The sequence below is a fragment of the Sceloporus occidentalis genome, unplaced genomic scaffold, assembly GCF_023333645.1.
Source record: "Sceloporus occidentalis isolate IW3139 unplaced genomic scaffold, rSceOcc1.0.p SCAF_6, whole genome shotgun sequence".
Classification (NCBI taxonomy): domain Eukaryota; kingdom Metazoa; phylum Chordata; class Lepidosauria; order Squamata; family Phrynosomatidae; genus Sceloporus; species Sceloporus occidentalis.
This window is the reverse complement of record NW_028316986.1, coordinates 20,017,544-20,034,925: the sequence shown is the minus strand read 5'-3', so window position 1 is coordinate 20,034,925 and position 17,382 is coordinate 20,017,544. Positions and strand designations below refer to the sequence as shown.

At 41.0% G+C, this 17,382-nt stretch overlaps 1 protein-coding gene across 4 annotated transcripts in view; it reads right to left on the bottom strand.

Moving 5' to 3' along the window:
• Positions 1 to 2,044: 2,044 nt before the first annotated feature.
• Positions 2,045 to 17,382, bottom strand: part of LOC149310462 (ectonucleoside triphosphate diphosphohydrolase 6-like) — a 41,265-nt gene continuing 25,927 nt past the window's right edge. For all 4 annotated transcript variants that reach the window (XM_089528986.1, XM_089528988.1, XM_089528985.1 and 1 more), the window contains 5 exons: positions 15,907 to 16,008; positions 13,807 to 13,947; positions 12,763 to 12,819; positions 12,455 to 12,567; positions 2,045 to 11,184 (listed from right to left, as the gene is read on the bottom strand). In XM_089528986.1, the coding sequence (XP_089385112.1) occupies positions 11,095 to 11,184; positions 12,455 to 12,567; positions 12,763 to 12,819; positions 13,807 to 13,947; positions 15,907 to 16,008 (503 nt within the window). In that variant the 3' untranslated portion in view covers positions 2,045 to 11,094. The remainder of the gene's footprint in view (positions 11,185 to 12,454; positions 12,568 to 12,762; positions 12,820 to 13,806; positions 13,948 to 15,906; positions 16,009 to 17,382) is intronic.

Below are 17,382 nucleotides of genomic sequence, written 5' to 3'. Positions count from 1 at the left end.
TTCTACTGCCTTCTACTTTCCCTAACATTATCTTATTGTCTCACAATGTGGCCAAAGTATGACAGCCTCAGTTTAATCATCTGGGCTTCCATGGTGAGTTCAGGTTTAATCTGTTCAAAGATCCATTTCTTTGTCTTTTTGGTCACCCACACTCTTCTCCAGCTCCACGTCTCAAATGAGTTTATTTTCTTCTGTTGGTTTTCTTCACTGTCCAGTTCTCACATCTGTACATTACGATGAAAAATATGATGGCTTGGACAATTCGTAACTTTAGTGCTCAGTTGTACAGTCCACCCTTGCCTTATGCGGGGGATCCCCCCACATAAGCCAAATACTGCACATGCTCAAGCCCCATTCAAATGAATGGGGCTCGTGCATGTGGCGGTGCGTGGGCGCCACGGGTGCACGCCCCATTAATCCGAATGGGATGCACCACCCCTTGCATCCCGCGCAGGTTTCACCATATGCTGAAAGCCACGTATGACACGGGCGCACTGTATATCTTTACACTTTAAGATCTTATCTAGTTCTTTCATGGTTGCCCTTCTCATTCCTAGTCTTATCTAGACTGCAGTGTCTGTTCTAATCAGTGTTTGATCCAAGGTATGAGAAAACAGTAACTCTTTTGATTTCCTCATTATCTAGGGCCCACTATTTTTTAAAGTGCTTACATCTCTGGCTCAACTATGTGTTTTACACTAGAAGAGAAGGAAATCTAGGATGTGGCTAGATGTAGATAAAGAGATCTCCACATCCCAAGTCCCAAAAATGCAAAAATTGTTTCATAGCTAACAATTGAAAAGTTCTCAGCTGTATTCAGAGTCCTCAGTCTCTGCATCATTACTGTTTTGAACAGGCTAGGAGGCAAAGTGCCAAACCAGCAATCCCCATTACTGGAGGCAGGCCTGTGTAGATGCAAAATATCCCTGTATCTTCAAGGGTGCCAGAAGCTGGAAAGGGGTGCCAAGAAATGGAAAATTCCTATGTTCTGTTACTAGCTATTATCTAGGAGGTGATGGACCATGATTGATCTGACCCAGAACAAGCCTTTTAACATTCTTACAAACTGGCAGAGATTCAGCAAGAGTTCTGTGGCACCTTAAAGTCTAATCCATTTATTGTAGTACAGACTTGCATGGACCAGAGCCCAGTCTCTTCAGATGTACAAGGCCCTTGGTGAAGGATATGTATATTTACATGGAGGAGTGGAAAGGGTCTGGTGAGGGAAGCTGCTTTGCAGAATAGAGACAAAAAAATAATAATTAAACGCATTAAAGACTCTGCTTAGTTCTTTGTTTTTATGTCTTTGCTTTTTAAAAAAAAGAATGCTGTGCCATCAGAAATCCTTCCTGATGGCACTTAGAAAGCAAGTTCCACCTATTTTTTTTTAATGAGGCAGGATACAGTGAGTTTTTAAGTGTGAAAAATGGTCAGTGCACTTCCAATACAAATAGCTGTGGGTTTTGGGTTTTGTACTCTGCTGTGTACAATTGTGCCCAAGTCATACACGGCTTTCAGCTTATGCTGAAAGCCGTGCTAGATAACAGGCAATGGCGCATGCGCTACCTGCATGAGTCCCATTGTTTTCCTGACCGAAGTCTTGAGTGCAGAAGAAACTCCATACGCCCCCAGCCAAGGTCTTAGTGACATAATCTATCGAGGAAGAATACAGACCGCTACCAATAAAAGGTCCTCCCTTACTAAATAAAATTTCTGTATGTTACCATAAAACATGAATAAAATTTAATGTATTTTCACAAAATTTGCAGGCAAAATTTGGGATGACCAGACCCAGCATATAGGCTACATAGCATACATACTTGGGGACCTCTGATGCATTTCCTACTTATTTTACATACATACATTAGTGTGTTTGTCCCCCATGAGCAAAGTTATGCTCTCTCAAGGGATTGTACAATGATGCACATTTCAGGACCCAAAGCGGTAGGAGTCATCTTCTATAGTGCTTGAAACTGAATAATAATAATAATAATAATAATAATAATAATACGTTTTATTCATATTTCGCGCTTCTCCCGGTGGATCGAAGTGGGATTACAACAGAGTATAAAACAACAAGACAATATACAATTACAGTAAAAAATACAATTTGCCATAATATCAACAATAATTACTAAAAACAATTTATAAAAAATAATATCTACAAAACATGCAATCTGCCAGTCCTAATTAGGGTCTTGATTTAATTTCTGTAGAGGGGTAGACTTTAAAAAGAGTTGGGAGGATATGCTAATTAGAAGAGATAAGTTTTTAATGCCTTCTTGAAGGTTTCCAATGTAGCGATGCAGCGTATCTCTTCTGGGAGATTATTTCAATGTGTGGGGGCCATGGCCAAGAATGTTCTATGATGGGTAGATGTTAATCTTACCCTGGGATGCTCAAGTAGATACTTCCCTGTTGTTCTGAGAGTGCAGGGCGGATTATGTAGGGAGAGGCGTTCCCTCAAGTAACTCGGGACCAAGCCATGTAGGGCTTTAAAGGTAATAACCAACACTTTGTATTGCACCCAGAAGCTAATTGGCAGCCAGTGAAGAGATTTTAGTACCGGTGTTATATGGTCTTGCCTTGAGGATCCGGCGACCAATCTGGCTGCAGCATTTTGAACTAGCTGAAGCTTCCGAACTTCGTACAAAGGCAGCCCCATGTAGAACGCATTACAGTAATCTAAACGAGAGGTTACCAGTGCGTGTACTACTGTTTCAAGGTCCTTTCAGTCCAGACAGGGACGTAGCTGGTGTATCAGCCGAAGCTGGTACCAAGCACTCCTGGCCATCACATCCACTTGGGATGATAACTAGGGATGAGTCCAGGAGTATTCCCAAACTGCGAACTTTGTCCTTTAGGGGAAGTGTGACCCCATCCAGGACTGGGTGGCAAATTTCCCTGTCTGGACTTGGGGTGCCTATCACGAGTACCTCCGTTTTCTCTGGATTCAACTTGAGTTTGTTTTCCCTCATCCAGCCCATTACTGACCCCAGGCAGGCATCCAGAGGAGAGGTGCCTTCCCTAGTCACTGTATCAGTCGGAAGCATAGAGAGATAGATCTGGGTGTCATCAGCGTACTGATAACACCGTGCTCCGTGTTTCCGGATGATCTGTCCCAGCGGCTTCATGTAAATGTTAAATAGCATAGGGGACAGAATGGCGCCCTGAGGGATGCCAGAAGTCAGCTCTCTTTTACGAGAGCAACTGTCCCCCAGCCTCACCATCTGGAATCTGCCCGTGAGGTAGGACCGGAGCCACTGGAGCACAGTGCTGCTGATACCCAACTCTCTCAGGCGTTTCAGAAGGATACCATGGTCGATGGTATTGAAGGCCGCTGAGATGTCCAAGAGTACCAACAGGGCCACACTACCCCTGTCAATGCCCAGACGAAGATCATTGACTAAGGCGACCATGGCAGTCTCAACTCCGTATCCCGCACTGAAGCCAGTTTGAAATGGGTCCAGATAATCGGTTTCATCCAAGACGGCTTGGAGTTGAAAGGCGACTGTCCTCTCGATCACCTTGAATAATCATTAGAAGGTTAAAGTTTCTCCTTATTGCTATGTACTACAGTGAATACCGTAATAAATGTTAGTTTTAATAGAATTGGGAATAGAGCAGTCCTCCAGATGTTGAACTGGTCAGCATTCTTGAAGGAAACAAAATATCTGGATCCATTTCACTCTCATTTCAGTCACTCCTCCCAGTCCTCAGGAAGACCAGCCAGCCAGCGAGCAAACTCAGCCAAGCCAGAAGCCCAAGCCTAGAGCTATCCCTTCCCCTCACCATCAGGACGCTGAGGGCTGCAGTGGTGAACAGCTGGGAGCAAGAGGTGTAGCAAGAGTGGCAGTCTTTAAAGGCCACTCCTCTACCCCCATCGGAAGAGCGGACTCCTGCCAAGCCAGGAGCCCAAGCTAGCTCTAGTGCCAAGCTAAGACACAAATCAAGAGCCTGTTTTTATCTCTTTTTATTTTTCTTCCATCTCGTGCGACGGCAGGCTGAAGTGGGCAAAACTGGGACTGAATAACGAGTGTGGGCTAGATTAGACATTGTCTCACTGTCCTTTGGAAACCTCTGGTGTAACAACATGACAGGATTGAAGGGAGATGGGGGTACAGGATGGCTGGGAACATGGGAATGAAAATTGAGGTTGTACGGAGCAATGGAAGGTATGGAGATAATAGGGCAAAGTTTTGTTACAAAAGACGGCGGGATCGATGTCTGAAAGCGATCCCACCTTCAGTTTGCTCTGTTACCCAAAATAGGATGGGGAGCTTATCAACCACACCACAGAACCTTACCTTGTTCCTTTGCAATGCCAGGTCGGTGAAAAACAAGTCACATATCATCTATGACCTCCTTACGGATGAAAAAGCCCACCTGGCCTGCCTCACAGAGACTTGGTTGGGAGAGGATAGTGCTATCACTTGGAATCAAGCCCTCCCAGCTGGGTACTCTGTCATTGAGCAAGTAAGGGAAAGTGGGCGAGGAGGCGAGGTGGCTCTGGTTTATAGAGAAAATGGACCGCTTCGAGTGTATGTACCTGTGCCTGAAGACCAGGGATAGTATAGGGATTCTGTTAGTATACCGTCCACCCCGTTGCTTAACAGACTCCCTATCCGAGCTGACACAGCTGGTCTCGGAGTTGCTGTTGGAGTCACCTAGACTTTTAGTTCTGGGCAACTTCAACATCCCACTCGAGACCAGTATAACAGGTGCGGCTCGGGAGTTCATGGAAGCCATGACAGCCATGGGCCTCTCCCAATTGGTTACCAGGCCAACACATTCTGTGGGTCATACTCTCAATGCGGTCTTCAGTATGGAACAAGAATATCTGTGGGCAGAGGTAGTTAATACCTCTGCACTGTCATGGACGGATCATTTCCTGGTCAGGGCTGAACTAAGAGCCACCAGGGGTGGAGGACCTATTAGAACAGTCCGGCCTCGAAGGCTAATGGAACCAGTTGGATACCAGAAAGCCCTAGAGGGTTTGTTGGTTGTTAATGCCGGTGATTCTGTCAAAGCTCTGGTGAACACATGGAACACCGATCTTGCTGGGGCTATTGACACAATCGCTCCCAAGTGCCCTTTCCCACCTGCTTTGAATCGAAAGCCCTGGTATACCAGAGGGCTGAAGAATGTGAAGCGGGTGGCACAACGACTTTATGTAATGGCCTGCCAGACGAGATATGTCAAATTGCCAACCTTGAGAGCTTCAAGAAAGCTGTCAAAACGGATCTCTTCCAGCAGGCCTTCCCGGAATAGATCCTGACCATGTAACGCTCCCCCCACAGTCATATACAAGCGAAGACTCTGCCCACCGTTATTTTATTACTGTAGCATTGTTTTTAGATTTTTATTGTCTGTAATTTTAATGGATGGAATTGTTTAATCCTTTTTTAAGGGGGGGAACTGTATATATTGTATTTTTTAAAGGTTGTATGCCGCTTTGATTGTGGAAACAAAAAGCGGGATATAAATTAAAGTTTTATTTTATTATTATCATTTCAGGCCAGGGACGGTATGGCACTGAAATGCTCTTACCTGCTGTCGCTGATGATCTAATTTGGGGAAAAGGTGGAGGAATGCTACCCTGTTGATCTTCCTGGAACTCTCAGCTGCTTTTGATAAGATTTATCATGGCATCTTACTGGACTGGCTCTGTGGCAGGTTCTACAGTGGTTCTGCTCCTATCTGGAGGGCAGGTTCCAGACATTAGCATTGAGGGATTCCTGTTCAACCACATGACTATTAAGCTGTGGGGTGCCACAAGGTTCCATTTTGTCCCTCATGCTGTACAATATCTACATGAAGCCGCTGGGGGAGACCATAAGGCGGTTTGGAGTGGGGTGCCATCAATAGGCTGATGATCATCAGCTATAGTTCTCCTTGTCATCAGAGTCAGCTGGGGCTGTTTAGGTTCTAGACCAGCGGTTCTCAACCTGTGGGTCGCGACCTCTTTGGGTGTCGAATAACCCTTTCAGAGGGGTTGCCTAAGACCATCAGAAAACACATACTTGTAGCAACAAAAATAATTTTATGGGTGGGGGTCACCACAACATGAGAAGCTGTATTAAAGGGTCATAGCATTATGAAGGTTGAGAACCAGTGTGCTAGACCCATGCTTGGATGCTGTAATGGCCTGTAATGTAATTAGGACCAATAAACTGAAGTTGACTCCCGATAAAACAAAGACTCTATGGATTATTGTGTCAGATCCTGGAATTGGGTTAACAGCCTGTTCTGGATGGGGTTACACTCTTCCCAAAGGAGCAGGTGTGTAGCTTGGGAATGCTCCTAGATCCATCTCTCTCATTGAAGGCCCAGGTGGACTCTGAGGCTGGAAATGCTCGGCACCATGCTCAACCGGTGTGCCAGCTATGGCCTTTCCTGGACAGAGATAGCTGATCCACAGTAGTCTATGGGCTGGCAACCTGCTGATGAGATTACTGCGATGTGGGGCTGCCCTAGAAGACTCAGAAATTGCATCTCTATTTACCCTCGGACCCATTTATTTGTCTTTTAAATAGTTCATGCTATCCCTAAAAGTAGCACATATTTAAATCGGCACAAACAAAACACTATAAATGTGAAACTTTCAAAATGAAAAGAAGCTTGGGCTGGACATGACACAGATAAACTGCATAGGTGTATGAGCCTACTTGGATGTATTTGCTCATGTCTCCCTTTAGGAAGAATATATGCAAGTATATGCATCTGAGATGTTCGCTAATGAGGATCTGTTTGATTTTTCTGTCTTGCTCTGAATGCTCAACCTCAAGGAAATTCCCTTTCCAAACAAGATAATGGAACCAAACCAAAATGATGTTAATGATGAGAGCTTAACCCTCTGCCCCCATTTGTAAACCGAGTCATCTACTTTTCAAGGCAACTTGTTTCTTTTCCCATTTACAGCTATTTGATTTAACTTAACCCTTGTCCTTTCTTTGTAAATCACAACAGCTGCCTGAGTCATCCTATTTTCCCTTTTAACTAATTGGCAGAACATTAGCCATGTTAACTGCCTTGGGAAATATCTCTAGGACTCCCAACACTAGTTAAAAATCAAACCAAAGGAGTTTTACAAAGAGTTGCCATCTAACCATTTTGCCTCCTAATCTACGTTTCCTTGAAATAAGCCCTACAATTTACCAGGAGGTAGGTTAGCAGGTGACTTGAAGGCACAAATAGACATTCATATACCCATGTACTTTTTGAGTGGTGTTACAAGGAACAGGTTGAGTAAAGTGTGAGGTTATACAGAATGTTCATGGGGTTACTTACAAGTGACTGACAGGAAGGTACTGCTTCCCTTAGTAGGAGCAAGATTTTGCAGAAGTCAAAACCAATTCTATACATACAATAGAATACAGGGGTTGAATGTATTGTAGTTTTTGAGTTCTGATGGTTAACTTGATTTTATTTTTAAAAAATTCCCTGCACATAGAGCCACAACAGCAGGCAAAGAGTGGGGAAAAATATATCCCCCAATGGACTAATTTTATGTTTCCAGAGGTATCTCAAATGATGCAGTACTTCCTACTATTTCATTTTGACTCATGCATAGATCAGGGTGCAGTACAACTGGACTGCTTACCTCTTAGGCATATAAAGTACAGCGTGAATAGGAAATTTTACTCCATGTAATAAGGCAAAACATAGTACTGCTGAGGTGTAGCAAACGGAATCTTAGAGTTCACTTTGGATTAGAGAGATGTTTTTGAATCTCCACTTTGCCAAGGACCTCACTGCATGGCAGAGACTAAGATTTTCCTCATTCTCTCTCAGCCTAACCTACCTAAGAGGCCTACAGTGAGGGTAGCTGCACTTCTACTTCCCTGTAGCAGGATGAGATACTAGTTATAAGCTGCCTTCTGCCAATGCATCCAAGACTGTTTAAATTATTGTAAGGGGTCTTAAACATGTGAACCCTTCCATGATTGCACATAAAATGAAAAGCATCCCCGACAGATGGCCATCCAGCCTCCGTTTAACGACCTCCAATGAAGGAGACTCCACTACATTCCGAGGAAGGAGTGTGTGCCGCTGTCAAACAGCTCTTACTGTAGTGTTTTTGTTATTGTTCCAGTTTAAAAATGCCATTCACTCATATCCAATGTATCACCTCTCTCTCTTACTGTCAGGAAGTTCCTCCTAATGTTGAGGTGGAATTTCTTTTCCTGAAGCTTGCTTCCATTGCTCTGAGTCCTAGTCTTTGGAGCAGCAGAAAACAAGCTTGCTCCAGAAAGTCAGAATGACGAGATTGTCTTCCGCTTCAATCAGACAGTACCAGTGTTCAATTTCGTCTTCTTCTTTTTTTACTGACAATACTTTCTTTTTCTTTTGAATATCCAAAATGCATTCAGACATATGTTGCTTCAATTACAATCAAATGTTAAGCAAAGCTTTGCTATCCGATTTTTCTCACATAAGAGTCTGTGCATACAAAAAGACATTCTGTTAGCTACAGTAGCTTGCAGACCAGATTATTCAGAGCTGTTAATTTGAAGTGCTCTACAAAATACACATGGACATGAGGCCATATGTACTGATGTTACTGAACAATCAAAAGCCTTTCTCTTCTCCATATCAGGTGTCTTTACAATATGGTGAAAGAACTGAAGTGTCACCAAGTTTGCTATGCTTCTCACCTTAGCACCAAACTACATGTGATGCTAAATGTGCCATTATGAACCATGTCAGTTTTTAATAGCAGCAGGCGTGCTTTTACTGGAATGGCAGAAAGGAGGGTCCCAGCTACAAATACCTACCACCCCATGCTTGCTTGTAGCAAAAAGCTCCACAATAACACAATGGGAAGTCTCCACAACAGGGCTAGGAGGAGAGGAAGGCAATTTTTAATTGGGACCAATGGGGGAGGGAATATTAAAACTTCTCCTTTCTCTGGCTGCTGTGATAGTGTTCCCCCCTACATGCATTTTTAAAAGCTGAATGGTTCTTAATGACACACATATAGTTTTGTCTGTAGTTTTAGCATAGTTTTCTATGATCTTTGCTCAGCACAACAAATATATACATTCATTTACTTAAAAGGAAGGCAAGGTTCACATGAAGGAACACAGTTTAAACTAAAGTTCTCCTTGGCAGCTCAAGAACCCTTGTAAACATCTGAACTCCCTAGGAAATTTACGTATGTATAACGCTGAAGAGTCACACTATATTAACTTAAATCAGTAACAAAAGAATTGGAAGTGCACATAGTCAATCACTATTTTAGGCTGCATCCCTCACCCATCAGTGTCTCCAAAAAGCATAAAGCAAACAGTTTTCTGCGCAGGAAAGAAAGTCTTGGATGATAGTTAGTCATTCGGATTCTGTCCCCACAATCATTTGTCCTCTGATTGGCTAATACATTTCATGAGAGATCTGCTATCATGACCCAGTGTTTCATGTACTAACTAAGAACTGTAAAGTTCAATTTGGCTTTCACTTTGCTCAGAACTAGATGGCTCTTTGATCCCTTGGGGATATCAATTAGTAGGAAGGTGTAATTATGTTATTTAACTTTCTACCTGAAACTGACTATTCCCAATAATGCAAATAAGAAGTAAATAATCCACTGTGTTATTCAAAAGTGAAAATGGTTGTCAGAGCATAGGAAGAGGAGATGAAAGGGTACAAACACCATAGCTTTTAGGAGACTAAGCAAGGAGTAGTTTGATTAGATAAGTGGAAATCATCACTTATTTTGGTTTTTAATGTCAGAAATGGACTCCTAATTCTTTGTCCTGACTAGACACTATTAGACTGGCTAGTCTAAATGTAGCTATTTGACTTAGCAGCTCAAATCCCCTAACCAAGAGCCAATGGAGACTAAGGCTGAAGTACAGTTAAGGCACAATGTTCCAAATTCCAAGAATAGAGGGGAATCAAAATCTACTCCTGATGCAGACAGAACCTACACAGGCAGTTCTAGGAGTGAATTTCCCCTTTTGAAATTTAAAGGGGGTTTATGGCAGGGTAATCTAATTCTTTACATGACCAGTTAACACTTTAGACTGTTTAACTCACCGTTCCAGTTCTAGAAATTTTACATGCAGACAGAGCATCCTGAATTTTTTCTAGAAGGCATTTATAGCATGTGTGGTCAAGTCACCTGTTTGTTTGTCCATAAGGACATGGATAAGCAATCCAGCATGGCACTGGCAAGCTGTCAGAGCTTGGAAAAGTGACTTTTTAGGATTACAACTTCAACAATTTCTGCAGTCCTTTGCATTGGGAGCTGTAATAAAAACAAAATCAAAAAACATTTTTCCAAGCTGTGTACACAGTTTGCCTGTGCCTTCAAACATATACCTACTACATTGTGGATTTGCTAACAACCACCACTGAAGAAGCTAAAGCCATGGAAAAAAGACTTGTGGAACAGACCTTTAAACCATAGCAGTGCTTTTAAAATAACTCAGTACACAAATAGCATTCTATATAAGTGTCCAACCAACTTTCAAAAAATAAGTCTCATTATCATAAATCTGACTAAACAAAATAATATTTTAAAAGAGATAAGTTAGTTTTCACATTTAAAAAAATTAAAGCAAGTCACCATGACACATAAAAATATGTAATAAAAAAGGTGCACTTGTTTTTGACACTAGCTTCAATTTGCTAGCAGCAAGGGAAAAATGCTTGACTGATGTGTTTTTCTCACAGAGAGCACAGGATAATTTGAACATGAACAAAGTCCCATCATGACTCACAGGAGGATTTTTACATTCATCCAGTTTAGTCTCTGATCTGCCATCCAAGACTGGGTTTTAGCTGCCATGGCCTATTGTTTTCCAGAACAATAGCCAGTGATTTTCAGTGACACTTTAAAAAGATATGTGACTCCATGGAGTGTACTGCTATGCTGAATTATCCAAAGTGAAATACCAGAGTGTACTGCTGAGCTAGATCAAGGCATATATGCATCTCCCCTAGTCTAACAGTAGTAGTTTACTGATCATAGTAGTAGCAGCACTTGCTGTAGTTGGTGACCCAAAGAACTGAGTAGATTTACATCTGTGTAGAAGGACTGTTGTGTCACATCCTCCCAGACTTGCCACGTCTCTCGGGATGCCAAAAGCCCTAATATTGCAGCATGTGAAGTGAATCCATGTAGTGAAGGATTGCTCCCAATGCCCAGCTGGTTTCAGTGTTGTTAATTTTTCGAGCAAGCTAGAATAGAAAGAAAAGTGGACTTTGTAAATGGTTATGTTCCTTCTTGGCTACATTACATATTCATCATTTGATTGTGGTACCTTTCATCACTGGCAGCTGTATGCATGAGTCAATTCCAAGAAAAAGGCATTGTGTCTGTGGCAGTATGATAGTTATACAGCCCATTCACACATGTAAGATCTCCCTTATTGCTGCAGTTAAAATAATGACAAGCACATGTGAAGCGGCTCTGTCCATAATAAACAAAACCAGTATCTTGGGAGTTTCCAATGATTTCTCATGTTTACAATAAAACACAGAAGAATTAAGCTGTGTCTGGCTCTCAGTTTTCATAATGGGATAGCTGGGGGACATATTTAGTTCTTATGGCTGTCAATGTATGGGAAATGCTTAAGAATGAGAAGATTCAACTGCATGCTGAAAACAACATTTAAAATCAGAGCAATTATTTTGCAAATAACATCATGATTTGTACTTTAAGAACTTTATGTATTATTGGTAGTGAATTTTGAAGCTTCTAGGCTGAGAAATGGAACATCTGGCTTTTAAACTTGATCTGGCCTGCAGAGGTTTCCTACCTACTCCCTGGAGGTCTCCAGGTAAGCCTCTACCAATCTTGGGCACCTTCCTGAAATCTGATCTCGGAAGGGTATCTTTGGGGAAATCCTTGTTATCTCTGGACACTGACAGACAAGATTCCTTTCCCCATGAAGGAAGGAGGGTGGACCAATTAAGTGCATCACATTCTCTGCTAGGATTTCCAAGCACTAGCTGAGTACCAGTCATATTGGGCTCATCTGGTACTTTTCAGTGCTGCTTGGTAGCACTTCTGTCCTCCTCTCTTCCCTGCATTATGAATGAAAAGATAAAAACCTGGGCCTCCAGCCAAAACACTATGCATGGAGGCTCTGCCCATCACTTTGGCCAGGGTCCCAGTGATATTAGAAAACATGGCCATGCACTTAGTGTCTCTTGGCTCTGGCCATCGATTCACTTAGCGTGCCCTTGTTCTGTTCTAACAATATCTCCTATTCACTCTTCCAAGTTCACTTCCTTCTCTTAGCTGTTGCTTCATCCTCTTTACCTTCTTCTAACCTGAAATTCACCTTGGCAAGCATCTGCCACCAGAGATCAGACCCCCACCAATCACTGTTTCAGCATAACTATTACTTTTGATTTATATTCTTGTTTAAAACATCTTGATGTTTGTTTGTTTTTTTCAAATTAAGAACATTCCATCCTAATGACAGTAGCAAAGCATACATACCTTAAGAATGCAGTTCTTTGGAAAGCCCAATTCTTCCAATAGCAAACTAACATAAGTGAGGTCCATGCAGAGAAAAGGCTGCTCTCCTTGTTGAACCTCCATGGTTTTGCAAACTTTGGGGCACAAAAAAATAAAGCATAAAAAGCAGATTATATTGTTAATAGGAATTAAAGCCATGAGACATTTTACTGGCTGTTTATCTGGCACAAGTGTTCCTCCATTGGGCAATAACATCATGGCTAAATTATTATGATTGTTTCCTAGCTTATCCAAGGTAATCAAGCATGAAGATAGAGAAAGGTGCTTACCATTCTTTGCAGCAGTTTCAAAGTCACTGACTACCAGAGTCCCTCCTTTTTCACTATCTAGACAGAAAATAAAAGGGCTGTTAAGTTTTGAGAAGGAAAATGGAAGAGTGTAGTAGCCTACAGGGATTCAAAATTGTTAATAAATGGGAATGCCCTTGAAAAGCATTCTGAATCTACAGTTAATGCAAAATGTAACCTTATGCTTTTGCGAAGACATATTACCACTGAAACCACATGGACTGGCTTCCAATTCAAGCTCAAGCAAAATAATCTCTTCTATATCAAGGCTGAATAAGTTATGTGTAGCAGTTGTTGGGGCAGTATTTTGTTAGAACTGCTGCACCTGTGAGGATAAGGTTTTCTTGGATTTTTCTGCAGCATGTTAACTGTAGAACCTGTTATTAAACTTGTTGCAAAAACAAAACACACTCAGATGACATGTTTCCTCCTCTCCTGATTTTCTGTTACACTGCCAGCCAGGAGAGATGCCAAATCCTGAAAAAGACAGGTTCTTTCCCACAGCTATCACACAAGTATGTCAAAGTACAACAGACTAACTGCAGCTGTCACATACTAGCCGTTTCCTTATTCTTTCTGGCCACTACATGTCTCGTTATTCCATGCCTGTCTCTGCAAGAAGCACCTTGCTATCCAGTCAGAAGTAACACATGGATCCTTTCCATCCCTCCTAAATTGGAGAGGTCTGCTCTCAGTTTTTGTGGGCTAGATTCAGGTTGTTCACAGAGCAGATTCGGATCACAGTTGGAGCTTTCCTCACCTGCGTTTGAGTGTCCCTCCAGATCTAAAACAAGATTTTAAGGGGAAAAAAAGGGTTTGGGCCTAGTTGTGCTTATTAATATTTGATTCTAGCTTAGTATGTCTGTGCACAGAAGGCCAACTAAGGTAAGAGAACCCTGCTATCAACCATCTTTGCATGTCTAATTATTATTATTATTATTATTATTATTATTATTACATTTATTTATATACCACCATAGGCTTTACATAGCGTTTTACAAAGGAGGACATCAAACTCAGAGTTACCTATTAAACCAGCATCCACAGCCAAGTCATAATAGTAGGAAAAAGCATAAAAATCCAAGTCCTTTACTTCATCTGTCTTGTGAATCTTCTGGTTGAGCAATTTTGCTATTTCATCAGAACATGATTCAAAGAGAGACTTTCCTAAAAGAGTAAAAAAAAAAGCCACCTGTAATAACTCAGTGTCATTGATGAAATCCAGGTTTGCAAATATGGTTGCACATTTATCAAACAGCTTTAGAATATTGCTGAGTGGTAAACAAGTTACATAAAGACATCAAACAGGCCATGAAAACATTTATGTGTTATTTAATCTACACAAAAAATCCTAATATAATATCTGCACACTAACTAAGCAATCATCAGTTCTGAATTGTAATTATTGGTAGGGAAGCAAATTCCCTTTATTTCCACTTGCCTTCACTCAAATCCCATGACATTTGCACAATCTTCTGACCTATTTCCCATGGAGTGCTCCTTGTTACTCTCCTCCTTTTAAAAAGTTTTTTTTTTGCTCTGTTCCAAAAGCCCTGAACATTTATTCTAACACCACCCAACACTTTCAATAATATATTTGTTTAATGTATTGTATGTAATTTTTATAATGCATTATACATGAGGTTAACTTTGAAGCAAACCAGAAGCTTCACCTAGCGGAGAAAGCATATGCATGAAGAGTGAATTTAAAATTTTATTTTTTTATATTTGGGCTTTCTTCCAGATCTAAGGCTCTGCATATTTTAAAAGCACAATACAATAAAAACAAATCTTAATACAAAAATTGAAAGACAAACTAAATTTCTATTTAAAAACATATATTAAAAACAAATCAAAAAAGACACTTAAAACATAATAAATGTAAATTATTATTATTATTATTATTATTATTAAACTTTATTTCTATAGCGCTGTAATTATACACAGCGCTGTACAAAGTCGGTAAAATTAGGAGTAAATAAAAGCCTGCCCAAGGCGTACATTCTAAGATAATAACAATTAAAAGAGGAATAGATAAAATTACCATATAGAAAGGAAAAAACAGATTAAAAACATCAAATATCAAACAAATCACATCACATCAAATATTGTCAGACAGCCAGATAACAATCACAGATTCCCTGAGAACGCTTCCCTAAACAATATGGTTTTCAGCTCAGCTTTAAAGCTGGTTAGGGAAGTGATGAGCCGTGCATGCAGAGGAAGAAGGTTCCAGGAATGAGGGGCAGCTAAAGAGAAGGGACGGATCTGGGACGGGGCAGAGGAGATCCTGGGTTGAGAGAGGAGATTTTGGCTACCAGAGCGGAGAGTGCGAGTAGGGATGTAGGGAGAGAGAAGATCAGTTAAATAAAGAGGGGCCAGCCCATGCAGGGCTTTAAAGGTGAGTAGCAAAAGTTTGTACCTGATGCGGAAAGGAAGAGGGAGCCAGTGAAGGGAAGACAACAGAGGGGAGACATGATCATAACGTAAAAAGAAATTAAAACTAGAATAAATATTTGGGCTGGATTTGCCTTGTTCATATACCTGTATCATATACAATTTATTATGTTTTTGCTAGTCATTTTATTTATGATACTTATATCCTGACCTTCACTCACAAGTTGGCTCTCAAAAGAGTCAAATATACAAATTACACAGGAAACAATTGCCCTCCTAGCACACAAATGGTGCCTAGTGAGCCCCCAGGGAGAAAATTTCACAGTCGAGGCACCATCACAAAAAAGGTTCTTTACTGATTTCCATCTACCTTGCTGCCAATGGCAGAGACACTCAAAGAAGAACTTCAAATGTAAACCTCCATCCATGAAGCAAAAAGATAGAAGGGGAGATGAATAATACTTTCAAGCCAATTCATAACTATAATTCTCAGAAAAGTGCTTTTGAAAAACCAGAAAACAAAAATCCACATGAGGCCAAAATGCCCTCAATTCTGGACTTGTGCAGAATAATGCACACAAACAGCCCAGCCTAGTGAAAGCAGAATATGGGGACATATATTCAATTTTTAGGTTAAAGATTTGTCACCAGTTGTAAACCTCACAATTTTAATGAAAATACTGAGGCAAATGCATATCAACCAATGTAAAAATGACCAGATTACTATACCTGCATTCTGCCCTTTAATTTTATACATTATCTTAGCATGTTCCCATTCACCCTGGAAGTCAGGTGATAAGCAGGTACTTGTTAATTCTTCATCTTCTTTTACTGTAAGAAGTGAGAAAACATACTGAAAGACGGAAGAAACTATGTAGAAATCCTAATTTGAAAAAGTCACACATTTTCCCTCCCATTCCCATTTAATCAGTAATATAAACCTCAATGTATTTAAGTACTGCCTCATCAATTGAGCACCCATTAGCCTTTATTTCTGAGGCAGTAAGACTCTTCTTATCTTCAGACAAAATAATCTAAACACCTATCATCTTACCACATTACCTTTTTATTTTTATTTATTCAGTCAATAAATTTATTCATTCATTTTTAATCAATACAAACATATTCCAAGAGTGGCTCACAAAAAATTAAAACATGTCTTTAACAAATGTGCTTTAATCCATTTTTCAAGCATCCTTTTTGTGGTTTAGCCCCATACATCTGAAAAGCCATCAGCCTCTAATACTCTCTCTTCCATCCATGGGTTAAAGTTAAAATGCTATATGCATGAAGACAGGCACTGGTAGCAACTGCTTCCATCATCTGGAGAATTCCTAAAGACTTAGGCAAGTGCAGGCTGATTGTTTTGCAGCTGCACTGTACAGCTTGTATGACTGGGCAGTTTTCATGACAGAAGTTTACATTGATCTAGAACAGTGGTCCCCAAACTGTGCCCTTTTAAGAGATTTTGGACTTCAGCTCCCAGAAGTCTCAGCCATGTTGGCCAATAGTCTGGGATTCTGGGAGCTGAAGTCCAAAATCCCGTTTGGGGACCACTGATCTAGAACACCCTGTCTCTGGTTTAGGACACACTCCATATGACTTCAAGAGAAAACTAATCTACAAAGCATAATGGAAGTGGCATCACACAACAAAATATGAAAATAACAGCCAGAAACTACTATGATAAATGAACCATCAACTCAACTGCTTTGATCAGTAAGTGATATCTTGCTTTACATTCCTTGTTGACACAATAGGGATCTGCTAAGTCACAGAGTACTAGCACAGCTAGGTCACTTGCTTTGTTTCACCTTATCTCTCTGATATAATATCTCATCACCTGACGGAATTATCCTCACAGCCTCTGTGTGTAAGGGGGGGAAGAAGAGGAAAGAGTTAATTCCTCCTATTTTGGGTTCTGACTACCCTTTGCATATACTGTAACACCTGATAGTGGTAATGTGTCCCTCAAAAGAAATAAAGGCCTGTTACAGACTGCCAAAATAAAGCTGCTTCGGGTCTCTTTGGAGGTATGCTATTTAAATGATGCATGGGTCCTAAGAGTCCGGAGGCCGCCCCAAAGCCACACTCCATTCCTAAGCACTGGAGTGCAGCTTTGGTGCAGCTTCCAGATTCTTAGGATGCATGCATCATTTAAACAGCATACCTCCAAAGAGACCCGAAGCAGCTTTATTTTGGCAG